Raw genomic sequence first — 26,788 nt, forward strand, 5'->3', positions numbered from 1 at the left:
ATAACAAATTGAGTACAGGCCAGGCATGGTGGTGCACACCTGTAATCCCCGTACTTAGGAGGCTGAGGCAAAAGGATCGCTGTTAAGTTTAAGGCCAGTCTGGGTTACCAAGTAAGTTCAACTGAACTGCACAGTGAAACCCTGTCTCAAAAAAAAAAAAAAAAAAAAAAAAAAAAAAAAATCAGTTGTTATGGTTGATACATTCTGTCAATTTTAAAGCTTAACTAAGAGACTCAGCAGGGAGGCAGGAACCTTAGTTTGTAAATATCCTCAACCTGTGCAAGAGGAATACGCAGAGATTTTGTGAGTGCTACACTCTCCCAGGTCAGGGAGGTGGCCTGTGTACAATATAAGGGAGGAAAAGAGGTTTGCTCTAGTCCCTCTTTTGTTCTAGCTCTTTTTTCTGGATGCTACCTTGAAGCCTTGCCCCTGTGCATTGCCATCCTGCCTGGGAGCCAGCTGATTATAAACTAAAGCCTTCACAAAGAGTGAGCTAAATAAATCTTTCCTTCCTTCACTTTGGGTGATGGGTATTTTGTCTCAGGAATGAGAGAAAAGTAACCAAGACAGAATTTGGTACCAGAAGTGGGGTTGTTGCTGTGACTATACCTGACCATGTGGTTCAAGAGCCTTTGGGAATGGCTCATGAGAAGAGTTTGAAAAAAGTTCGGAGACATCCCCTGAAAGAGTAGCCCTAGAACAGTTTAGGTTATTCTTTATAGGAGATTCTAGTCAGAGCTCAGAAGACAAGAAAACCAATATAGACCAGGCTCATGAGCTTTCTGCTGAGAAGAAGGATACACTGGTTGTTAGATTCCAGATGTGTGTTATGGCTTGATGGAAGGTTTGTCTGCATTTTGCTCATGTGCAGAGTCTTTGCCTGAAACTAAGATTAAGGACAGCAGACTAGTTAATCTAGCAGAAGAAATCTCAAGGCAGTTAAATGTTGAGGCTCTGACATGGATATTATTGGGCTTTCAGCCAGATTTATGTTAGAAATCAAGAACCAAGAGCCCAGCAGCATGCTTTAGAACATTGTGTGCTTGGCCAGAAAGGAAGCTCCAATGAAGCTGTGGACTGCAAAGACTGAGCTGAGGAAATCTCAATTGTTAAAAGGGAACAAAAGAATAAAACAGATGGCCTGAACACACCACAAAAAGCAATTCTTGAACCTCCGCAGCTTCAAAACTGCAAAGGTAACTTTACTTGGAGAAGAAAGCTGCAGACCACCACAGTTTAGAATGGTTGTGGTAGCCACACCAGGTTCCAGAATGGCAGTGGCATAAAGAATCTGTTCCTCAGAATCAGGTTCAAAGTGCTCAGTGATCCAGGCACTAGACCCCTACAGCCAAGAGAGAGGAAAGCATGGTTGGTCACTGCTCCAACTGGCAGCAACACTCAGCATCATCCACCTAGCAGTGTATACAGAATGCACAAGTTGTAAGGTTAAAAAGGCTTCCATTCCAATTTTAGAAGGCCTGGGAGGCCAACCAGTGTGTCCCTAAGAGGGCAGTACGTGAAGCTGTGAATGCGAAGCCAAAGATGCAGTGGAGACCCCAGCAGTTTGAAAAAAACAGAACGTGGATCATCTCAACAAAGTTGCAGGGACTGGGCAAAGCCAGCCTAAAGGAAAAGCCGTGGAATCTGTAACCACCAGAAGTGCCATACAGTTGTCATTAAAGTCTTTGGAGCTCAAAACCAGATTGCTACAGATGCTGGATGTGGATTTAATAATTGCCCTGCTGGATTTTGGACTTCCTTTAGTCCCATTCCTTTGTATTCCCATTTGTACTCTTTGGAATAGGAATGTTTATCTTGTGCCACTGAATGTTGGAAGTATTTAACTTTGTTTTCACTTGTACAGAGGCTTGCAGCTAAGAGTTTGTCTTGCATCTTAGAAGAGACTTGAGATTTGAACTTTTCAGCAATGCTGAAACTGTTAGGACTTTGGTAACTCTTTCAGATAGACTACACAGACTATGTAAAATGTCTTTTATATAAAGGGATGTGCATGAGTCTTTTGGGGACCAAGGACAAAATGTTATGATTCTAATGAAATATAATGTCGATAGACTTAATGCTAGTTCTTAAGGATTGTTAAACTGTGTTACAATGTCCAAATTGCAAAATGTTGCAAAATGTTAGGAATAAGCATGTCTTGTATCTGGAAACTGTCTACAAATATACCTGCTTGCCAAGTTGACAAGGGGTGAATTAATACATTGTCAATTTGAGAAGTTTAGAAGTTTAACTAGAGACTCAACAGGGAGCCAGGATCCTTACTTTAGAGATTTTGTGAGTGCTACACTCTCTCCGGTAAGGGAGGTGGCCTATGTACAATATAAGGGAGAAAAAGAGGCTTGCTCTTTTGGCCCCTCTTTTGTTCTGCCTTCTTTTCCTGGATGCTACATTGCCCCTATGCACTGCCAGCCTGCCTGGGAGCCAGCTAATTATGGACTGAAACTTCCACAAACAGTGAGCTAAATAAATCTCTCCTTCTTTCATTTTGGGTGATGAGTATCTTGTCCCAGTCATGAAAGGAAAGTAACCAAGACATCAGAACAGAAGACATATCAATGTCTTCTGTTTGGAGATTTGGAACTTTATCTGTATATAACAGCCCTTGTAGTTTTATGTTGATTCCTAGAATTCTACATGTCCTTTCCCTACAATCCATAGCCTAAAAATATGAAACATTCTGAGATTCCATATTCTCTGGGTTCAACTCCGTATAGCTCAATCCTCATCACTCCTCAGCCTCTCTGGGAAACTACTTTCTTTCATTTCCAATGTATTCTCTAAACCCTCTTCCCTTCAAGTAAGCCATGTAAAATCTAGCTTCCAATTGTCTTAAGGGAGCTGGCCAACCTAGTTCAGAAATCATCAGGAAAAATAACAAACCATGAGACTTCCAGCTGTGTTTTTGTAACTGCTAGCACAAGCTGTGACGGAACTCCAGCTGAGAAAGAAGACTCAAACACAGATATCCATAGGAGGTTTATAAGCAGTAGAGCAGATATAGCTAAAAAAAGAATGAAGTGAACACAATAACTAATTTATAGATCAGGCCTAAAATAATGTAAACTAAATTAGACAAAGCAGAATGGTTGACTTAAAAATGAGACCATGCCAAGTTTTGCATTTTTTTTTAAATAAAAAGATTAAAATTGTAGCCAGATATGTGGTCATGCCTATAATGCCAGCACCAGGTAGCTGAGGCAGGAGGAGGGCTGTGAGTTTGAGGCCAGCCTGGGCTAAAAAATGAATTCAAGGCCAGCCTGAACTACATAGTGAAGCCTTGTCTCAAAAAACAAACAAACGAGATTAAAATTCTAATACTTACAGAGGAATTGGAACTTGACATGGAGGACAAGGTAATGCAGTCTCAATAAATGCTGGTTCAGAGGACTGTTCCCAAGGTCCTGTAGGCTGGTGCTATGAATAAAATGAAAATTTAAAATCAGAAAGATTAAATCATATGTCCTTTAGAAGAATCTAACAAAACAGTTCCCATGTATCTCCTGCTCAAGTAAGCAGAAATGTTTTCAAGTAATCAACAAATTAGACATAGTGAAATATTTTATTCCATCTCTATTACATTAGATTATTCCCCTCCACACATATTCCATATTAAAGAAGATTCTAGTTTTTAAAAGGGAACACAAAGACAGTATAACCTTCCTCTCCTTTTACAAGCCAAAAGGCAAATGAGAAGCCTTTTGGCTTATAAATTCAACAAACGTACCAGCTGAATTAATCTCCATTGTTTTATTCACTGTTGTTTATCACCTTGACACATAGTAAAGGGCTTAGTACGCACTAGACAAGTAAATGAATCTCTAAAAAAACTAAGAAATATTTATAAATCTATAACCTTTAACCACAAAACATGATGGAGGCCTGATAAATTCATCTAAATAGTAATTATAATATGATGATCACTACATGTGCAAACATTTGCTCGTTTCTCTCCTTTTCTATACTATGAGCTTTTTTTTTCTATGCTAGGGACTGAGCTTAGGTACTTATGCATACTAAGTACAGACTAGGGACATATACTAGAAACTCTTTTAAGAATCATATTATGCTACATACTTGTATCCAAAAAGTCCTTAATCATTGTTTATTGAATGACTAAGTAAATCAAGAAAATACATCTCATCTCTTACCCGGCCAGTCTGCTTTACTAATGCTTGATCATGACATGAAGCAGGACACAAGTGACCACATTTCTCCAAAACTTTTTTGCAAGGTTGATGGCAAGGTGGACAAGGACCAAAGTGACAGCGATGTTTCTCTCGGCTTGTATGATGACATGTTGGTGGTCGACTAAATTATAAAGTACAAATTTAAAGTTACTTTTGATCACTGAACAATTAAACCTGAACTGTAATAATCTACTTATTTATCTTCTGAGTGCAAGTAGAATAAGCATATTGCGAATATTTTAATACATTAAAGCAAAATTGAAATATTAACATTAAAAATGGATACAAATTTAAATGGTAAGATATCAGACATAGATCAGTCAAAGTTCATACCAACCTGCACAGCTCTTTGCATTTGGGTGGTTTTGTGGTTCGTTCTCGACCACAGGGCACTGTCAACTTTGCGTTACCACAATTGCATTTCACATCTACAGTTTCTGGGCATGGATAACAACTGCCTAAAAGAAACAGTGTGCCACTTAATAAGTTACCTTAATTACTAAGTATCATCAGTGATAGAATCAATACATTTAATACACAGTATTTGTAAAATGCAAGAGCCTACAAGAATGACAAAATTTACAGCAGTATGAATGATTCTTGGTACATGATAATAATAAGAACAAGCCATATACAAGAAACAATGTAGTATATGATTCCATACTCATAAAGCAAATAGGAAAAGCTACTTTTTACTGTTCAACATCAAGATAATGATTATCAGGGACAGAAGGAGAGTTTTAGAAATGCTGATAATGTTCAATTTAATTATCTGTGTTCCGGTTACACGGTTATGTTCAGCTTAGAAAATTTCACCAAATCCTGTACTTATAATTGATATATTTTTCTATTCTAGCACCTCAGTAAGTTTTATTTAAAAGTTTTTAAATTCCTTAGAACTTAAAGTTCTATTCTAAATAACAAACTTAACCTTTTACCCATTCAAAACTACAACAAACAACTCTTTGAAAAATATAATACTAATAATAGTATTTTTGCCTATTTACATACATACTTTTATCTAAATGTACTGTTTTTAGATCATGCCCTACACACACAAGTAGGAAAAACTTCTCCCTTGTGATCCACTGTTGGATATTACCAAGTACTTTTAACTTTCATTACTTGTGCTTTCTGAAAGACTAAATTCTAAACCTTCATTTACGTCATGATTCCAAATATTTCTCTTCTAAATATTTCAAAAAGAAAAGTTGCTTCAACTTTTCTCATTTGCTAAACCTTCTGAAACAGGTTATAAAATTGTCCCTAAGAAGATCTGACATCATCTCAATGGCTTCCTTCCCACTCTTAATTTTCCCAGTAAGGAACTCCATTAGAAATGAATAAGCAATAAGTAAGAAGCTCCATTAAGGAGAGGAAATAGTAAAGAAACTGCTATCTGGGTATTAAGGAAAATAATGCTCAATGTTTATCCTAATAAAAAATTATTATTATTATGGGCAATATTCTGGTCTTTTGCCTCCAAAAGTCAAAAATAGCTCCTGATAACAATTAAGAATTTTGATTCAAATAATGAGGAAAAGGCATCATAAAAACACAACAAAGATAACAGTTCTTACATTGCTAAACTTTATTTCTTAATCTTTTAACAAGTACAATCCAATATTTTGTTTTGTTTTGTTTTGTTTTGTTTTGTTTGGGTACTAGGGATCAAACTCACAGCCTTGCACTTACCAGGCAAGCGCTTGAGCCCTAAATCCAATAGTCTTATCTTGATGATAATACAAGCCGAATTATCTAGACCTACATAACCAATTTTTATTTTGATCTTCCCTAAAGAATTAGATGTTACAATTTTTAAGCTAATAGTGCATTTAAGTCCATGCATGCTCGTTCAGCAGGTTAAATCAGTACCTGCACCTAAGGATAATTTTTCACTCATCTTTGGCAATTCAAAATAACTTATCGAATATGACATTTTTGCTACCCTAAAACTACAGCATCACTTTTTAAAATCTTAAAAATTATAAGGAATAATTTCCCTAAGTAGTCTCCCTACTGATCCACAGAATCTATTAGAGATCCCTGCATAAAAGATACTAATTAAATAGTCTCCATAGTAGTATTTTCAAAATTAAAAAGCAGGATGCAAATATAATGAGCACTGGTCATAGTCAAAATGGGCAACATTCAAGTAATTTCAGAACCATAAGCACAAATGACCTTAAAAGAACTAAAAGTCACATTTTCATAAAATCATTAAGTAAATATGTGATTAGTATTTCTCCTTATGAATAATAGTATAATTCTGATGAAGCTATCTTGAATGATGAAAATGGTATAAAAAGTGGTTCCAAATATTAAATAAAAATGTAATATAAATTAAATAAATGATCAGAGTTGTACAACAGTATTTTCCAAAAAAATTTTTTTGGAGTTCAAGCTTTTTTTGAAGCTAACATTCATTATCTTAGAAAATACACATTGCCAAAAATATAGAACCTAAATTTAATCAAATCTTTAGAACCAATTAAGAATTTATAGAAAACGTGAAGAACAAAGATACGTGTTAAATAAAACAGGTATACAACCTGCAAAATTCAGACCAAGAAACCAAAGAAAGCAAATCTCTTCAAGTTAGAAAAGAAAAAATACTGATGAAACAGGAAGACTATTAAGAGACTTCAGAGACATATCACCAACTGTGGCATACCAATATTAGATTTCTGAGTCACACAAACGGCAGTAAAAACACAAAGACATCTATGAGATAGATACTTAGAACTTGATCTTCAGATATTTGCCAACATGAAATTACTTTTAGATTTAGGATCCATCTTTTACAAATAAACAAAATGGGAGAATGTGTTTAACACTTCCCCACTACACACATTTGATCTAGTCTTTCTAAAGTTCTCTTATACTTCTAGCGTATACATGGATGTTGGATTTTACCAACCATTTTTTAGACATTTACCTAGAATGATCTATTTCCTCCTTTAATTGGTTACCATGGCAAATCAGTATTACACTAATAGTAAACCACTCATACAGTATCAAAATAAACCCAACTTTGTCATGACAGACTAAAGATTTGGAAAATTAATACTCTAGTATAGTAGCTGGATTTGAATGGCTAAAACTTTAAAAATTTTTACCAATTAAGTTCACATACTGACTTGCAATTTTCTCCTACTTTTCTTGTCAAAAGAAGCAATGAGTTGGGCATTTTTTTTATCTATACTCTCAAATAATATAGGAAGAATTATTCATGCTATATTTATTAGTTACACATCACATAAAAATTAAATAGGCCTGCTACAAGCAGTCAGGTTTCCCACATAAAGGCCAGTGTTTTAGCAATGTGTCCATTAGACTCTATCCATATTCTCCTTCCCCCAGCCACCCCCAATCCTACTTCCATTGCCTTATTCCCACCCTATGTCCCCTTAGCACACTATCCACTCTGCACACTGCTCCCCAACCTGACACACTACCTCACACTCCTCCTTCCATGGGGCTTGATCCTCGACTTCTTTCAGGTCTCCCTCGAATGTCATCTTTTCAGAGTTCTCTCCTTTACACAGATTTTAACAGAGTACACAACCATTCCCACTATCACAACTATACTCCACCTTTCTTTTAATAATTGTCCACCACCTAATGGTTATACCAATTTATTCATTTGGATTTTATCAAGGAGATTAAAAAACTAAGTTCCACAAGAACAAGGACTGTAGCAACTTTGTTCATAAAACACCAGTATCTGATACTTAGTAGATGCTCAAGATGTCACTGTAATAATTTAGGACACAATTTTTAAAGCATGGTCTAGAGACACTAAGGTCCAAGACCCATTCAGGGAAGCCACAATGTCTCACACACATAAAACAGACTGTCCAGGGCTGGAGATTTAGCTCAGCAGCCTAAGCGCCTGCCTTGCAAGCAGGTAGTCATGAGTTCGATCCCTGGTACTGATAAAAACGAAAAAGACAAAAAAAAAAAAAAAAAAAAACCAGACTGTCCAGATAATAGTAACAAGTAGCATCACAGAAGACTCAATGAAGGAGCAAGCACATGAATCCAAGTACCCTCTGCTAAGCAAGATAGTCAAGATATTTGCAAGAATACCATTTGTACTTTTTTTCAGAAAAAATGAGAAAAGTCATTTGTATTAATATGAAATGAGATTATCTGTACTTAAAAGTGTATTTTATTTGAATATCAAATACAATGTCAGTGAATAAAACCATGTAACAATAGTTTCGTGCCAGAGTCACAAAAACAATGAAGTTCATGAGACTAAACTATGAAAGAACCATTCCTTGGATATATCCAATCCCGTACTGAGGGCCATATAATGTATAAAATTCAGAATACAATTGAAAAACCTGTGAACATCTTAATTCTCCCATAGAAACTGGGTGGGGAAGGCTAAAGGAAAGCACAGAAATAACAGTGTTATAGAAAGAATAAAACTTATATTCAGAAGATTTGGGTTCAAATTTATGTATATTGCTATATTAAATATTTCCCAGAGTAATTCGTGGATCCTTCTTTAACTTAACCACCTTATCCATAAAATAGGGGGATTGCCAAAATCTGCATACATCTCTCTCTGAAGGTTATTAGGAGGACAAATAAAGTAATGAATGTGAAACCTCTGTATCACTAAGTAAATACAAATATAAAATTATAGCTATTGTTAAATTTACCTCTGTGGCAGACAGACGGACACTTATGGTTTCTACATCCTAAAGTCCGTCCACAGTTTTGATCACAAGGTGGACAGTTCCCAGGGCAACACTGAAGAAAAAGCAATATATAAAGAATAGGTAATTTGAAAACTCATGCACAATGTGAATGTCATTACAAAGTATTCTCAAAACTTATGGAAAGTAGAAGATATTTCTTTTCAATAAGAATGAAAATATTCAAGAATACCAACATTCTTCTGGGAAGCTGACATCCTATATTAAAAATTGCCAAGTTTAAATAGACAATGATCTAATTTAATAATATCAAACTAAATTTTATTGCCCTTAAGTTAATGACTCTGATGACTTAAAATATTTCCATGAGACAATTTCATTTAACTATTTATGTAGAGATTCACATTAAGAATTGGGTCTAATCAAATGCCACAGGCAATATAGGAAACTGACCTGGCTATTTTTATAAATTTAATTAAAACTATTTCAATGTATAGATTAGTTTGGCAGTTAAAGAGAAACAAAGATAGGCTACTGGTATGTATCTATCTTTCTCTGTCATGGCTCTGATTTCCATTGTGAGAAATATAGCTACAATCTATACTAATTTTCATTCATGAACCAGGCAACTACAATACTGCCTAATTCCTTACTTGACTTCTCTGTATGTATCCAAACTTGGGCAAGTATATACAGACTACAATATTGCACTAAAGAAACTTAGGATTGTATCTCACTGAAAAACAAGTTCTATACGTAGCAATTAAAAGCCAAAACTGTTCATTCAATTAGACACTTACTGAGTAACTCTGTCCCTATCACTCTCTCAGTGGCAGTAGAGGAAAATGTCAGATGGTCTATGATTTAATTAAGCCTATGGACATTTCTGTTTCTAAACATGGTAAGAAACAAAGTACCAGATCTATTCTCTTGTTGCAACTAGAACACCACATAAAAGATATGAAATTAGTTTTTAGAGAGAATAGCAGAAAACAGTAATCCTTGAGAGAAGAGAAACCCATAAAATGAGCCTACAAAGGCATCAGCATAGACCTAAAGGTTTCCAGGCTAAAGGTTTTCAAGGTTTCAAGGTTCCAGGAGGAAGATCACAACCAGAATCTGATAGTCTCAACAAGATAAGCACATAAAACACACAGTTCAGGGAGGTCAAGGTGGCTAGAATTCATAGTGAAGAGGTAGAGTATAGAGAAAACTATCTAGAGGTTTCCAAATTAGTCTTTGCCCAACTACTGATCTACACATATATGAGAAGGAAATGATCATGCCAACTATTGGAAGGAAAATACACAGACGCTACAGAGGGCTGGAAATAGTTTGTTTTTATAGTCAAAGTGGAAGAACTTCCTGAGACATAGGCTTCAAGCAGAGTACTTTAATTACTGCCTTCAATTACTGAGGTTAAAACCATCTTAAAACAAAAGGATTCTTTCTTCACACCTAATAGTATCAAGGCCTGGAAAGAAAGGATCAAGTGGTTTCTGAATTTAATCCCAGAACAAACCTTAAAAATATTTAGAGGAATACAAAAAAACTAGCATCTGAAAATATAAGTTCACAAAGTCTGAAATACAACCAAACATGAAAATCCAAACAAAGGAAATACAAAAGTGAAAGGTTATTAATCAGTAGACAAAGACATTAAAGTTGGTATTATAAATATATTAATTATATCAAAACAAAAAACACTGGGTAAAATAAAAAGCAGGTTAGATGATCAAAAAGAAAATAGGTGAATTTAATACCAAACTATACAAACTAATTAAAACATACAAATTAAGAGAACTATGAAATAACGCATCTATGAGTTGTGGGACTTCATGCAGCATATAAAACATTTCATCAAAGTCTCAGAAGAGGACAGGAAAAGGAAAATAGGAAATCTCTAAGACAATAAAACCAGAGGGAAACCTGAATCTATACAAAAATGAATAGCATCAATAAATATACACATGGTGATAAAGAAATTTTTCTTATTTCAAATTCTTATAAAAAATAAAGCAAAAACAAAAAATTATGCATTTTTCATAAAACACGATACAAAATGTGTGAGAATTATTTATTTTAGGTCACGTGAAAGAATATACAATATATTAAAAGCTTCTTAAAGGACTTCATAAAAAAGCTTAAAACAAAAGAAAAAAAAAGGTTATAGTTAGTAAGTAATGCAGATAAAATGGAATTAATGAAAAATAGCACTTCAAAATTAATAAGACGAGAAAGGAACAGAAGGATAAATAGCAAAATGTCAGACTTAAATTCTGCCATAATAAAGTTCACACTACAATATGTATGGTCTAACTATATTAAATAACAAAAACTGTTAATTTGGATAAAATAAAATCTACATGGTGTCCTAAAGGAAAAAATTCAAAACATTTAGTCTCCTAAGCTTGTTACACATACCTTTCTCCTGCACTGATGTTTCTGACAGTCACGCATCTTAACACATTTAGTTTCACACAGATACGGTTTATGACATGGCATTCGTTTTGTATGCTTCCCACAGCGACACTGCTTTTCCACTTCCTGGAATAACCAAATGAATGGCATTAAAACTGAGCTTTTTAAGTATGTTACTTTCCCATGTTGCAGTTTTTGTGGTTACTAAATCATCATGGACAAAAATCTTAATAGTAAGCAGTATGAAAGATTACCAAAACCAAATCTCCTAAAATGTATCTTACTTTGTTCTAAAAACTACTATGATTTTGTCACTAAATTTAATAGAAATCTAACATTTTAGTAGTAAAAAAGATAATACACATTAAAATCATCTACATTCAATTACAACCATAATATCCTCCTTGTCATAGCAAGGAGAACTGGATTATCTAGTAAGCTACATTGTTGACCCTGTACTAAGGTCCTAAATGATATATATAACTAGAGTACAAAACCTAGGAATTTGTTTCTTTCTATCACTGCTCTGAATGTCTTCTGGGAACAAACAACTCCACACTGGACTACAAAAATAAAAACATTAAAATTTTACCAAGCAAAAAGGTAATATTTAGATTTGATTGTTGGCATACTCTACTGCTTTCTTACCATAAATATCAGATCATGAAACTTATGCAGATCATTATATAGATTGATATAAAAGTGAGTAATAGAAAACAGTAACAGGACAATCTTAGTGATAAATTATGTTAGGTAGCTCTTAAAAGCATGATCATTACTAACTTGTCTACATGTTTCACAAGGACCTCGGTGACAACGTTGTGAGCATCTATGAATTCCACACTCCAGGACTTTGTCACAACTGTCTCCACAAGTTGGTACATCTTCTGTACATGGCAAAGAAAACTCTAAAAGTAAACAAAACGTCAATGTTAATAAGACACACTATTAAGCCTAGCAAACTGTCATATTCTTTAACCTCCCTAAAGACTGACTGCCCTTTCAAGCTATGAAGTTTTGCACACATAACTGCTGGAAAAGATTACCTTTAATGAAAAAAATACCTAGTATTTGTGAAAGTTATGCTTTAAAAAAAGAATTTTGGCAAATTACAAGTTCCCACTCTTAAGAAATATTTTTATGGATTATTCAAAAATAGTTATCTAAAGATAATTATGTAAAACTCATGAGTTTTCATAATATACAGAATTACTCTTTTTGAAATTTGTTCTTAACTACACTAGACATGGAAGATAAAAATTTTAGATTATAGAACTCAAATGTATTCAAAACTAGATTTTGGACTATACAATAAAGAATGAAATTAATACCAAACTTATTTGACAAGTACTCTATCACAAATAATCTTAAAAATATGAGTGTTACAGAGTCAAGGAAGCTAACTCAAATTAAAATCCAACTATGCCATTATCTTATAGCAGCCAAAAATAAACATCACCTATAACCTCACTCACAACACTGTTAACAGTACAACTTATTATCAATATCCCTCTCAGAATCATTTGTTATGACTGATGAACTTGAAATGACACATCATTATCACTCATTAGTTTCACTATCCAAAAATAATCCTCTGTGCTCTGCTTATTTTTCTCTTCTTCTCCAAAAGCCATGAAAATTATAGATCTTTTAACTATCTACATAGTTTTGACCTTTCCAGAATGTCATATAGTTGGAGTCCTGTAATATGTAGCTTTTTCAAATTGACTTGTCTCCTTGAATAATATGCATGTATGTTTCTTTCATATCTTATTATGGCTTGGTAGTCATTTCCTTAAAAGAAAGTCTTACTTGATTTCTGACATGGACAGAATCTTTTCCCAGATCGAGGACATTCTCCACAAGCACCAATGTGGCAAACTTGCTCGCAGGTATGATTACGACATGGCAATGTTTTTCCACATACCTAAAATAATACAAGCACTATTAAATGATTTAAAATTTAACAACGAAAAATGTACAAAATATAATCTATTTTCAACCAAATAATCTCTTTATGTCCCCTGCAGTATTATGGTTTACATTTTACACAGGAGTCATATGTGTCTGTATATATATGTACACACACATATATATTCTATGCACCAAACAGAATATTTTTAAAATATAATAAACGAAAAAGTACATACAGCTTTACATGGTCTTTCATCAAAGGTTTCCAAATAGTACTGAAACCAGGCCAATTATGACACAGTAAGAAACAGTTAAGGCCACACACATACTAGGCCATGGGAGCGAAGACAAGTGAACTCTAGTTATCAAGCCTACTTCTTTATTGGGATTAAGGCAAGGAGGAGGAAAAGCATTGGATGAAAAAAGGAAAGTGTAAAAGAGGAAGAATAAAAAACAGTAAAAAGTAAAAATGTACTGAATTCAAAATTAAAAACAAGTAGTTATTACTTCAACAACAATTTTTCCTTCAATAATTAAAATGTTAAATTGAAAAGCAACTCCTACCACAAGACTTAGTTCAGCTGAGTTGCTATTTGTGTACCTCTTATTCAGCTACACCTAATTAATATTCCTGGCTTCTAGTAGTTTATGCTAATACCTCTCTGAAAATGCACATACACTTACTTGATCACAGTGCCACAACGGACTTGCACAACTTCTTTCAGCTACTTTTTTGCCACAGACACATTTTTGTCTACTGACCCGTGGACAAGGTTGACAATTTCCTAAAATTTGAATCATAAATTAACATTCAAACATTACAAAAGCCATAAAAACTGCTTTGACTTTTGCTTAAAGTCAGAATACCTAACGAGTAGTGTCTTTTACCTGCATGACAAGGATTTTCACACTTATGTTGCCCACAAAGCAACTTCTGCCCACATGGCTGTTGGCAAGACCATTCCTTGGCACTGCATCGACGAGGGATGGATTTTGCTTTCTTACAGTAACATGTAGTTGTCACCATCTTTGGACAAGGAGGGCAAGGACCTAGAATCCAATGAACAAGAAAATCCAGAGAAATGCAAACTTTTAATTCCTATACCTATAAATAATTTCTAAAACTTTATTGATAAGTAACTCACCTGGATGACATAAGAGTAAACATTTATGGCCACAAGGTGGTTTAAACTGTCTCTCACATACTTGGCCACATGAGTGAGGCACGAGCCATGGATCTAAAGGTGGATCTTCTACTTTTCCACAATAGCAATAGTACCTACTAGGTGTTTCTGATCGTTTGTATTCAAACCTACATTTTGGACTATACAAAAAAAGAATGAAATTATTTAAAAAAATAAAAAAAAAAAGAATGAAATTATTAAAAGACAGAGGAATATAAATTGTATTCTAACAGACTACCTGATTTATTTCCATCTTTACATTAGTAAATAATGTAAAGATCTTATCTATTTAACCATCTAATATATCTCTGTACCATGTAATTCCCTGAGATGCTGAGACTGTTTTATACCTGCACTGTTCAGTACAACACTAGCCACATATAGCATTTGATATGTGGCTAGTACATACACATCTTCACTCAGTGAAGATCAGAATTTTTTATCTTATATTTAATATTTATATTAAATATTAAATTTAATATAAATATAATTAATTTAATTATAATATTTAAAAACCTAAATAACCACATATGGGTAGATGCACGCTTAACTAAGATACAGCTACAAAAAAAAGGAACACTAACTTTCCACCAACTACATAGAACTTATTCTTGAGTTATTCACTTAGATTGTTACAAAGCTCGAGTAAGCAACAGCAAACAGAAAAGCAGACAAGTTAAATCTGGAAAACAGAAGAGAAAATGTGAAAGTAAGGAATCTTATAATTTTCAACATCTAATATAAAATAGTTTGTATGATGAATGTGCCTGACTCAAAAAAATATTCAAACACTATTTAATATTTTCTGGTAAAGCAGAAAGATTTGCAACCCATATAAGTTCTGGCACTAAAAAATGCCAACCTCTAGCTCTATAAGAAATCTTGTTATGAAGCACAGACACTCCATTCCAAAGAGATGGCTCTAAGTTTTACTATCTCTCAAACAACTGAGTATAGTTAGTATACTACACTTAAATTTCTTCTGTATCAAAAACAATTGCTTTTATTGTGTGAGAACATGTCCTGTTGCCAAGTAAATACCACATAAATATTCAAAATGACAAAAGATATGCATGTTATTATAATTAAAAGTTAACCCCAAATACCATGTCTCATCCATTATGGATAACTGGTATTTTGTTGAAGGAGTTAAATTACTCTTTACTAAAAGAAAAACACCAGTCTTTTCAGTTATGTACTTTTAATAAGCTTCAATGTGGATAGCTAACAGGCAACTCAGCACACATAGTGCTGCCCATCAGCAAGGAGACAGAACTATTTCAGTGAGGTAAATGTAATAAGGCTTAAAGTAATAGAATGTCCACAATGAAATGCAATGATGCTATCATTACCTTGTTCATCAAGAGGCAATACTTTAGTAGAAATTAACATTTTAAATTTTTGCCATATAACTAATTTTAAACTATTAATATTTTTACCATGTTCTAACTCCATTTTGACAAGAATGAAAATGAACTATCAACTGTGGCCTTTTCTTTTTAAAAATTGTAAAATCAAATGTAAGACACTGCATGGTTGATTAAATTTTTGGCCCTTTTAGATTTAGAAGAGTAGCAGCAGTTCATTGTTCTCTTAACCAGTAACTTTCTTCTATGGCAAAGTGACTATACAAAATAGAAATAGAAATGAGAGTAAGGATGGAAAAAAAAAACACAGGTAAATATTAAATCACTAAAAATAACAAATCAGAATATCACCTTTAATCTGGCATCTATTAAGTACTAAATTTTCTTTACCAAAAAGTACATAGTATAGAGTAGCAAATACAGACTTTGAAATTTTAAATTGTTTCAAAGACACATGCATTCAATGAAGAAAAAACAAGATGTCTCTAAAATGAAGAAAAAACAATGTCTCTAAAAACAATACTGTAAGACAAAATTCAGTTAGAAAAATAGACAAAGCACTAAATTTAAGTCAGAAATTCTAGGTTTCAAATCCTCATTCTACTTCAACATCATCATGGGTAACAGGCAAATAAAATCTCTGATTAGCCAGAATTATTCTTACAAAGTAATTCATATGTCTGAGATACTTTTTAAAACTACACCATCATGATTTTACAGATTTATCAGTAGTATGAAAAGAAAGGAGGTCTGATGTAGGTGCAGCTTTTGTGAAGACTAAATCTTATACAATTTGGGGGTATCTGTTAACAAATAGAACATGAAATTATAAACATAAAATTAGTTACAAAAGTTAGAAAATGTGAACATATAGATACCCTGAGCTTATGTTTTATTACCTTAATAATCTACCCCTTTGTACTGTGAACATGTATAAATTTTTATTGACATTTAGCAGTAATATATAATTTCCTTCCACTTCTCTTTCTCAAATATAACAAGTTTGAGATCAAATAATCAAGAATAAGTAAAATTAATAAAATAAATGTTGAAAACTTAATTGTATTAGCTAATACAACTTTTAATTTTGAAATTTTCAGAATAAAATCAAGAAGCCTATGATTAAAATGCCAGATGACAATCTCATAAAATGTGATAGTAACGTACACTATTGGGAATTTCAGACAAGTGGTACCAAATTAAGAATGGTTCTCAGTTCCACATAAAGAAATTAAGTCCTTTGAAAGCATAATTTAAAAGTTGCTTTGCTAGAAAAATTATGAATGATTTGTAAATTATTGAAAGGAACTAATAGCTACACAAAATGAAGGCGAAAAAAAAGGCTATCAAGATGTTGAGATGTCATAGCTTCTTTTTTTTTTTTTTGTCTTTTTCCTTTTTATCGGTACCAGGGATCAAACTCACGACTGCCTGCTTGCAAGCAGGTGCTTACGCCGCTGAGCTAAACCTCCAGCCCCTATGGTCATAGCTTCTTAAGCCAAATGACCAATTGAGGCTAAACATGAAACTTTCAATATGGCAACTTAATATTCTACAATTTTCATTTATTTTGCAACTTGAAATTTGAAAAGGTTACCAAGGCCAAGGATAATCTCTCGTTCCAAAATCATCATCTGTCAGAGAAGACAGAAGAAACTGGCTATCTTTAGCCCACTTCTGGATACAAGGCATGTGAAATATACTGAAACATCCCAAACAGCTCCAAACCTAAAAGCAAAGATGTCAGAAATTAACCTGCATGCAATGATTTTTGTCAGTTCTTCAGTACTTTAAAAAAAAAAGTATCACGCTGAAGTATTTTTGACCTAGTGATTAATAAAGAATAATTTTACCTTCTTTACAATAAAAGAAATATAATTTATAAAAATATATGTAGGTATAAAATACTTAAAAGAAAAATATCATTAATCACCCAGAGTTAATCAACTAGAAATAACTACAGTTGGAATTCTGGAAGTCTTCATTTTCTTTATAACATACCTATCTTCCTTTTTAAAAATGAAGTGATAGTGGAACACACTCATGCTTTCTGTTTTATTATGGTATAAGCTTATATTTTTACCAAATTATGTTCATACAACATGAAATTCATAGCTTTACAGGATGGCAAATCTTTTAGAGCATTCAATAATGAACAGCCCGCTGCAGCACACGTGCCATAATTTTGCCACCATTGCAGTATGTCATAGACTCATGTACCATAATTTAACTTCTTGTTGGAACTGTAACAGGACAAAAAGAATCCTTAATATGCACATATATCTTTACATAGTCTTTTTAATAAAATCTACTAGTCTTATACTTTAGTGCTAAATTCTAAAAAATTAAGTGAGCAAAAAATGAAAATAATGTAAAACTGAAAAGTTTAAGAATTATTTCTTGCCAGGCGTGGTGGCTCATGCCTGTAATCCCAGCACTCGGGAGGCTGAGGCAGGAGGATCATTGTGAGTTCCAGATCAGCCTGGGCTACAAAGTGAGCTCAAGGCCGCCCTGAACTGCATAGCAAGACCCTGTCTCAAAAAGACAAAAAAAAAAAAAAAAACAGTTATTTCTTAAAGCCTACCAACACTAATAAAATGACAAGTCACTTTTTCTTTTCCTTATATTTTGCAACTGCCTAAAGTAATCAAGAGATATCGTATAAACTGGCAAAGCTTATACAAAAAGTTGCCAACTTCTTGGTTTGAGTCCACCCCAACAAGTGCCTGAGATAAGCACATGGATGCAAGAGACAAGATAGAGAAGAAGTTGCAAAGAAAAATTTGTGCTATTATCTTTTTGTTTATTTTTTGTATGTTTGGTTTAGGTCTTGTAGGCTGAGTAACTAATTAGTTTCAAGATGACGATACTGAAGTGTAATAACTACTGTTATTCTTTTATTATTTGGTTATGAAATTTTGTATTTTTTCATAAAATTAAAAGAAGAAATGCCAAGAAATGGTATAATGATATACTGATTTGATGCCTACTGAGGGCCACAGTTGCTCAATCTTACAGGGGCTCTCTACAGTGCGATGTAAAACATTCCTTGCAGGACTCCAGCTCCGCCCCTAATAAACAGTAATCTGAGATATTCAAATACCAATTCCCAATGCTGCGCCCACCTGGCATAAATTCCTCAGTGCTGCACCACACTTCCAGATTGGCTAAATAGATTTCTCGAAAAATACCTGAAGGTGGGCTGGAAAAACACAACCCATCCGCAAAGCAAGGGTTTACAGTGGACTATATCCACATGCAGAGAGACTGTGATCACTGCAGCTACAATCCAAATAGCCCAACCACATGTGACTGACCACCAAAATATCTGCCCAACCTAAGCAGCTTAAATTTCTGATTTTCTACACTGTTTTATCTAGCCTGATTTTCTTTCTCTAGGCAACAAAGCTATAGTAGCAGTGGATTAATCTTAAGTCAAAAAATTGAATGTGTCATATTTAGTTGTTACTCCTCTTTGAGTTACTTAATGCCCTTTTAAATTCTCACATAGATAACTTCAAGGACATGAGTTATTATATGTTTTTATACTCAATGACCTGTCACTTCTGCAATGCTATCAACACAGGAGAAACAAAGTATCACCGCCAAGTTCTAATTCCTTGTTCTCCAACTCACAGAAAGTAATGTAATACAGTGTATTTTAACATTGCATATTTGTATGAACTTCCAAGTATAGATAAAGAAAATGTGTTATCAGAACCACATATACATTAAAACTGATATTAGTGCTATAAAAATACAGAAAGCTCAATTAGAGATTTTTTTTTAAATTTCATGTTTATAAAGATCAATTCATACACGAAATTCTCCAGTGATGCATTTTTTGTCAATATAAGCAAAAGAAAAGAAGATGGCTAATTGTTACCAATGCAAAATAAAGTATTTCACAGAGGTGCATTTATATTGATAAGGAAAAACTTACTGCTTGGCTTCTCTTCACTGAAGCAATACAAATTAAGCATGTCACAGCTCCTGCTTGAAAAGCTTCATTTACATATTGTTTTGTTCGCTCTAATTCACGTGTATCTCCATCTTGAAATGTAAAAATTGAAAATCTCATGTTAAGCAACAACTGGAAACAACACAAATTCATTACTGCTATCATACTAGGTGCCACATGTCAAACAATATTAATTGCTCAAAATGTGTCTAAAAATAAGAAAGTTTAAAGGAAATACCCAATAGTTGTTAAGATGTTACAAAGTCCATGAATTATTTTATAAACTTGGTTCAAAATCTGTATCTCAGCTCTCTCTCGGCATGTACTTAGTTTTCTTGCTGCTAAAAATAAAGTACACTTAACAAATCTGGTGGGAGCAGAACTATAGAAATATTTACAAGATGCAAAATAATAAGTGAAAGCACAAAAAAGTACAAAAGGAAATAAAAAGTTATAAATAAGATCATTTAGTGTAAACTTAAGCACAAGTGTGTATATATAAAGGGTATTTAGCATACAACATACTCTTAATAAAATCTGTCAAATGAAAATACTCAGAGGTCATTATCATACAATAACCATATCCCATTAAATTATGTTCATTATTTCAGCTAAAAAAGGTAACAAACTCTTTAGAAAAAATAGTAGTAGACTATTTATTATCACGCAATATTAAGCACTTATTCATGAGCCTTAGTATTTCTATAATATTCGTATTTCCATAGAATTAAATGAACTATTATTGTCTTCGTGTTACAGATAAGAAATATGAGAATTATTGCTTTATTTTAGAAAACATAGCTTTTAAATATCCTTAAAGCAGAATAACTATATTAAATATACTTATTTTACTTTTCAACACATCTGGATTTAACAAATTTGTATTTTAAATTTCATCTAATTTAACAGTTGATTTGTATAATTTAAAATTTAAAAACAAGATAAAGCAAGCTTTGACAAAATAAAATCTGACTTTATATTTCTAAAAGTTACATACAATTCCTGAAGTCTATATGAAAGTTGGCTGTGATAATAAAGTCTACTACTCAGCATGTCACAATGCATAGCATGGCATTTGAAGTCATGCATTTTAAAAGGATCAGTCTCACAAGTAGGAAAAAAAAGTAAAAGAAAACCCAGACTGAAAGCAGGAGAAACCAGTCAAAGGCAGTTACAGCAAGAAAAGCAAAAACTGATCTTGAGTAAGTTACTGAGTATGTCTCTGTCTTCTCATCTGTCAAGTAGTAATAACAAATACTTCACCATTAATATATGGATTTAATCCACTTTTGAACAGCTAGCTGTACAGGCCTGAACTAGGTAATCATGGTGTGCAGAAGAGGAAGGATAGATTTATGAATTTTAGGAAGCAAAACTTAGGTGGGTTTGGTGACAATTAAACTGTGTTACTTTAAAAGATTATGTCTGTATCAAGACTGAGGAAAAAAAAGAGTGCCCTGAGTTGCTTAGAATGGCAGAAGGGAAGTAGTGGTCAGTGACAACACTCAGGTCATCTATGTGCCATCTCTGCTCCCAGATTTCTGGTTTGGAAGACTGTGTACTATTAACTGAGGCAAAGAAAACAAACAAGATAAATAGGTCATTTATATATGTTGAGTGGTGGCCAAGCAAAATGGTGGCCATGCAACTTTGCAAGTTAAGAATCACAAAAGTATACAGACTATGCCAGAATAAATATGAACTTTTTTAGTAAAGTGTTGACATTCAACACGAATACAAGGTTAGGAGCACTTCAACACTGGCATTTATTGTTCCCAAATCAAGTGGTCAGAGATCTTTCATCCATAGGAGCAAAGTGCAGAAGACAAAAAGAATGAGAATTAAAATACTAATGGATGTGACACAAAACTGCATATGAAAAATAATCTTAAACAATTCACAATGAAAAATATATTAAAAACGTATAAAACTTACAAAAGATGTTCGCTAAACACTAAAAAGGTGAGACTGAGTGACCGTATTTCCTGTTTGATAATAAAACCTGCCTCTGTCTCAAATAGTGAGGTCTGCTTAAAGCACAAAACTTAAGTTTACTTTCTATAAAGTTGTCCAAAAGCAAGAAACCCTCTAATCTTAAAGTTACTATCAACGTCTACCTGGTTGAGCTACTTAGCCAAACTTCTTAATTCTTTAGAAGATATGACAAATTCCTTGGAAAACTATTTGACTCTGTGTGTCTATTCTTTTTGATCCTACCAGTATAGGTGGAACTAGTTCATTACCAAAGGTGGTCAGTGAAGTGGGTATGGAGGGAGCAACGTGTATGATCATTCTACCCAAGACTTGACTAACTCATGCTCCTGAACTGCCTTTTTTCTGACTGGAGCTCTGCTGTACTTTTTGGGACATCACTAGCTTTGTTTTTCTCAAGAAAGTACAGTAGTAATAACTAAGAAACACATCAGTAGGGAGCTGAGGTGGTCATATAATACATGGCCTTATGACCAACAGAAGATAGAATAAAAAAGAAGTTTTTTTCAAAAAGAAAATGAAAAATAAGCTACAGTAGGAAGTTTCTAGTAACCTCACAAAATATATTAAACATTATAAAAAACAAATATATAATACACACTTTATGACAAACATTACTGATTTATTTCATCCCCACCACTAGAGGGTATTTTATAAACAGAAGATACCCAGTAATACGTCAAACATCGTACAGCCAAATAGCAGACAAGATTCAAACCTGGCAGGTTGGCTTTAGAGTCCAACGTTCTTAACCATACTATACAATGCTGACTTTTCCACTATAAACAGGTATAAGAGCAACAGTCTAATCTATCTCAGCATTTTTCTGCTTTCACCTAAAAAATATGATCTACCCAGAACTGGCTTACAAGCTAAGTAAACTAAGTTTAAAACCCAGCTCTGTCATTTACTAACTGCGTAACTCTAAGAAAGTCAGGGCTGCTATGCAATTGTTTCCTAGAAAATTTCCGGGTTCTTTTAGTTTTGACAAGACCCTACAGTGACAAAAATAACTGAGGAAGAGTATAAACTTATTATTAACATAAGGTACATAAACAATTGTATTTCTACAAACATACAATAAGGATACATACACAATATTTGCATTTCAACAAGTATACAACAAATACTGATAGTACATACTAGAATATTTCTAATAGTAACTTAGGCGTAGAAATTTTCAGAATATCTGCATTTACCCTTAAAAAATCTATTTCTACAATTTAATACTAAGTCATAACAGCAGCACCATTTCACATAAACAAATGTGGCTTTAAGAGCAACCCAGATATACCTAAGAGGTAACATGAATATGTATGTCAGAGCTGAAGAGATTTACTTTAAAAAGAAAGTATGAAAATCAAATGTGATGAACATATGAAATAAAAACTACACTTACACTCTCAAAAAATGAAGAAGAGGACAAAACTTTTAACATAATGAAAAATTTAACAATGAAAAATAAACTTAAAGGGGTACAATTTGCCCCAGTTCTTGGTCTGGAGCTTTGATAGGCCCCTCCCAGCACGCCACTGAAGTGCTAATTGAAGTCATAAGGCAGTCAAAGAGCCATCACCATTTCACTTGCTTACCTGTCTGAGTAGTGTAGGTTATAAATGTTTTAGTAACTATTTTTCCCTGTTTCCCTTCAAAGTCTTCATCTCCTTCCTCTTCAGATGAAGAACTAAAATGTTCTTCAACAAGTTTTTTGGCTGCAGCTTGATTAGCTTTCTTGATTTCCTCAAATTTCCTCTGAGACATTAGCTCTGTTAAAAGGAAAAAAAATGTTTTCATTTATGCAAAACAATCTCAAAAAGTTACAGAAGACACACAAATAATGTATTTTTTTCATATGTTATTTTTAAACAAGCATTTGAAAGTCACCTCTGGGATAATCTATCTTTTTGAAGAAAAAGGTTTTTTTTTTTTCAAATTTCTTGACCTACAACTAAAGAAAGAGCTACAAAAAAGTTCACTCTTGCATGTTTCTTCCTAACAGCAGTAACTTGTACAGATAGTACTCACTGCTACTTTATAATCGCTTCATTAAAAGCCCAAGAATTTTCTGACATTTTTGTGGTCACAAAATATATATATATATATATATATATATATATATATATATATTAATCAACTCAGAAAGTCGTTTGCTTCTTCCAACTTCATTACAAAAATCTTACTAATCTAAACACTTCTAGATTAATTTTTTAGATTAGTTATTTTACCATTCTCTCCAGCACTCTCTGTACTCATTTTGTAACTTTGTTAAATAATAATGCAAAACAGAATTAGATTGCTTCACAGCACATGTTCCCAATGAGACTTCAAAATTCCTGAGAGCTACAATTCTGGGAATTCTCTTCAGGCAGTAAGTGTTAATAAACTTTTACAGACAACAATCATAGTTTAAGATGCACAAGGCTACTGATTGATCTGAATTCATTACTGCCCATACTGAAAGGATTTTAAATTTACTAATTTAAATTACTATTTAAAATCCACTTTATATTTGAAACTAATGCACCACTATCGAGACCAACTCATTCTGGGTGGTTATTTCTATTTAATGTTTTCTCTTTTATTTTCATTATTGTTTCATTGTTAAATATTTCATTATTAAATATTAAATAATAATATTTTATTATTAAATATTTTCCAGTCAATTTGGTTAGTGGTTACTAACTGAAACTATTTCACGCAAAACTGTAGAAATTGTATCTCAGGCTTATGAGGAATCTTTCTGTACTGGGAAAAAAGAAATAGCTGTAAGACACGTGACTTAAAACAAGATAATAAATGTCATTAATCTATGGGAAATCCGCACTTACCGATGCATAAAAAAATGGCTGAACTGGATATAATAATAACCTGACAAATATATTTACCTAAGATCATGTGGAGGAAAGCTACAGTCGAGATGACAAAGCAACTTTCCCACACAGTATTTCTCACAGTCAAACCTCAATTACTGAGGTAGAAAATTTTTACTTTACTTCTACTCACAAAACACAACAAGCTTTACCAAAATTGTTCACTGGTCTCCAAACTGTGTACTTTGCCACATGACAAACTCAGTCAGTGCAAGCTAAGTGAAGAACATCAAACTTTTAAATTTCCTATGAAAAAACAAGCTCAATTTTGATCACCTTTTCCCAAAAAAAAAGGTGTTCAGAAAAATACATTACGTAAACACAAACAAAAAGGGAGTTAGGGGATTATTATTTTCCGCCCCTTGCACAATTTTGTGAGTGCTCTCAGGTGCCATGAAACATGTAATGGATGAAGTGTAGTGGATGGCCACACTAGATATTGCCATGAAATGACATGAAGAAAACAATAAAGTATCATCAACTCAAGTGCTTACAGGCCACAAACAAATAAAGGAAGGCAATCTGATAAAGATGACAAATGACAAGTGCTCCCAAAAGTAGGGAGAAAATGTAAGATGGGAGTGTCCATTCACAATCTAAAAGCAATTTCTATGATCTTTGCCCAGCTGTCACACGCACACTCTAAAGTCCAAAATGTTATTCCACAAAGAAAGATGTTAAGCAGATTTTTTATGAGATTTTTTTAAACAAACGCTGGCAACCAATTCAGATGTAAAACACTATTAACCCAATAGTATGAATAGAACCAGACCACTGGGAAACAATTTACAACTTACAAGGTAGGGATTTTTGTAGCCAAAAGAATGATGGGAAGAGTACTGGCCAGAAAAGTAGACCCAAGACCAATTAAAATTCAGACTAAACAGGTGACATAAATCCGCCTGAAAGGTGTGACAAGTGGGCTCACTAACAAACACCCAGAAGAAGAGAAAAAGAGTGAGCGAGGAGCCGCGGGCAGAGGCAGCCCTAACTAGGAAAGCGCTTAGGAAGCACCAGGTGAGGACCGGGACGAGAACCATCATCACCACTGGCCACGGAAATCCGCGGCGCTTCAGCGACCGCGGGGCCGGGGCTGAGCCTGCTACCTGCAGCTGCGGGGGTCTCGGGGCCGCGGCCGCGGCCGGGGCCAGCAGGCACGGGGCCCCCGGACCTCTTCTCTCGCCCTCCTCCCGCGCTGCGCAGAGGGACGCCATTCCCCGGGGACGGGGCTGCAGCGGGCCGTCCTCGGGCACGGCCTCGGCCACCGGCCACCTGGCGCCAGGAAGCGTCCATCCTGTAAGGAAAAATAAAGTGGGAGGAGTGTGAGCGCGAGGGTCGGAGGACGAGGGCAGGTACAGAAGGGACACAGCGGGCGCGGGTCGCCGGAGTCCCCGAGGGACCCGGCGGGGGAGGGGAGGGAGGAGCGAGTCGCGGCCCGGCCTCGGCCTGGGGAGGGTCTCCGCGAGCCCCAAAGACAGGCGAGGAGGCGACTAGGAAGAGAAACAGACCGCAGGGCAGAGAGCACTTAGCGCCGGAGAGGAAGAGTCGGGAGAAGGGAAGCGCCTCTTCACCCTCGGGGCGCTTGAGGACAAGCGACCGGCTGACCCAGAGCCTCCCGTCTAGAACCCTCTGCCGTAGCGGACCTCACCGAAAGCTACGTCTCCTTACCGACGGCGCCTGCCCGCAGCGCCTACAATTCCCAGAAGCCCCTGCCCTCGGCCTGAAGAACGCGTGGCAGCGAAAGTACCTTCCTTATCCCGGAGGTGCCCCAGAAGGGCTGGGGGACTCTATGCGCGTGCGCAGACTGGACCCGTTTGCTTCCTACAGAACTACAATCCCCGAAAAGCTCTGCGGCTCCAGCGACGGCTTCTAGATAGCACGCGCGGTGGGGCGGTGCTCTTGATTCTTCTGCATTACTTCCGGAAAACTCCGAGGGGTGTCTGGGTGCGAGGATTTTGCCAGGTAGCCCTAGATGGCCGTTTGCTGTCTTTAAACTTGCTTGAGGTTTGCAGATGATTGATAGAGTCTCACTAGTTGGAAGAACAGGTGAAACAAAAACACTTCGAAGTGGGGAACTGTGAAGAAGAAAGGAAAGCTGGGGAAAGTTGCTGGATTTTACCCCAAATTGAAAAAGCGCTCTTCTGAATTGCTGGAATAATGCAGAAAATCTAACGCCTATCAGTATTGCAGTCCTTAAT

At 34.7% G+C, this 26,788-nt stretch overlaps 1 protein-coding gene across 5 annotated transcripts in view; it reads right to left on the reverse strand.

Annotated features, from left to right (window-relative positions):
* The window catches only part of Nfxl1 (nuclear transcription factor, X-box binding like 1), a 45,609-nt gene extending 19,220 nt beyond the window's left edge, over positions 1-26,389 (reverse strand). The window contains exons 1-15 of one of the 5 annotated variants that reach the window (XM_013154464.3): positions 26,259-26,389; positions 25,697-25,884; positions 23,313-23,486; positions 19,711-19,820; positions 17,365-17,495; positions 14,362-14,540; positions 14,105-14,266; positions 13,901-14,001; positions 13,115-13,229; positions 12,086-12,210; positions 11,306-11,428; positions 8,885-8,975; positions 4,546-4,666; positions 4,170-4,329; positions 3,344-3,435 (exon numbers count right to left, since the gene is read on the reverse strand). In XM_013154464.3, coding sequence (XP_013009918.2) covers positions 3,344-3,435; positions 4,170-4,329; positions 4,546-4,666; positions 8,885-8,975; positions 11,306-11,428; positions 12,086-12,210; positions 13,115-13,229; positions 13,901-14,001; positions 14,105-14,266; positions 14,362-14,540; positions 17,365-17,495; positions 19,711-19,820; positions 23,313-23,486; positions 25,697-25,883 — 1,871 coding nt within the window. In that variant the 5' untranslated portion in view covers position 25,884; positions 26,259-26,389. Of the gene's footprint in view, positions 1-3,343; positions 3,436-4,169; positions 4,330-4,545; positions 4,667-8,884; positions 8,976-11,305; positions 11,429-12,085; positions 12,211-13,114; positions 13,230-13,900; positions 14,002-14,104; positions 14,267-14,361; positions 14,541-17,364; positions 17,496-19,710; positions 19,821-23,312; positions 23,487-25,696 lie in introns of all 5 variants that reach the window. The other 4 variants (XM_013154466.3, XM_013154462.3, XM_013154465.3 and 1 more) reach the window with 4 other exon arrangements.
* Between the last annotated feature and the right edge of the window lie 399 nt (positions 26,390-26,788).

Source organism: Cavia porcellus, unplaced genomic scaffold, assembly GCF_034190915.1.
Source record: "Cavia porcellus strain 051 isolate PalLab524CR breed Dunkin Hartley unplaced genomic scaffold, mCavPor4.1 scaffold_30, whole genome shotgun sequence".
NCBI lineage: Eukaryota > Metazoa > Chordata > Mammalia > Rodentia > Caviidae > Cavia > Cavia porcellus.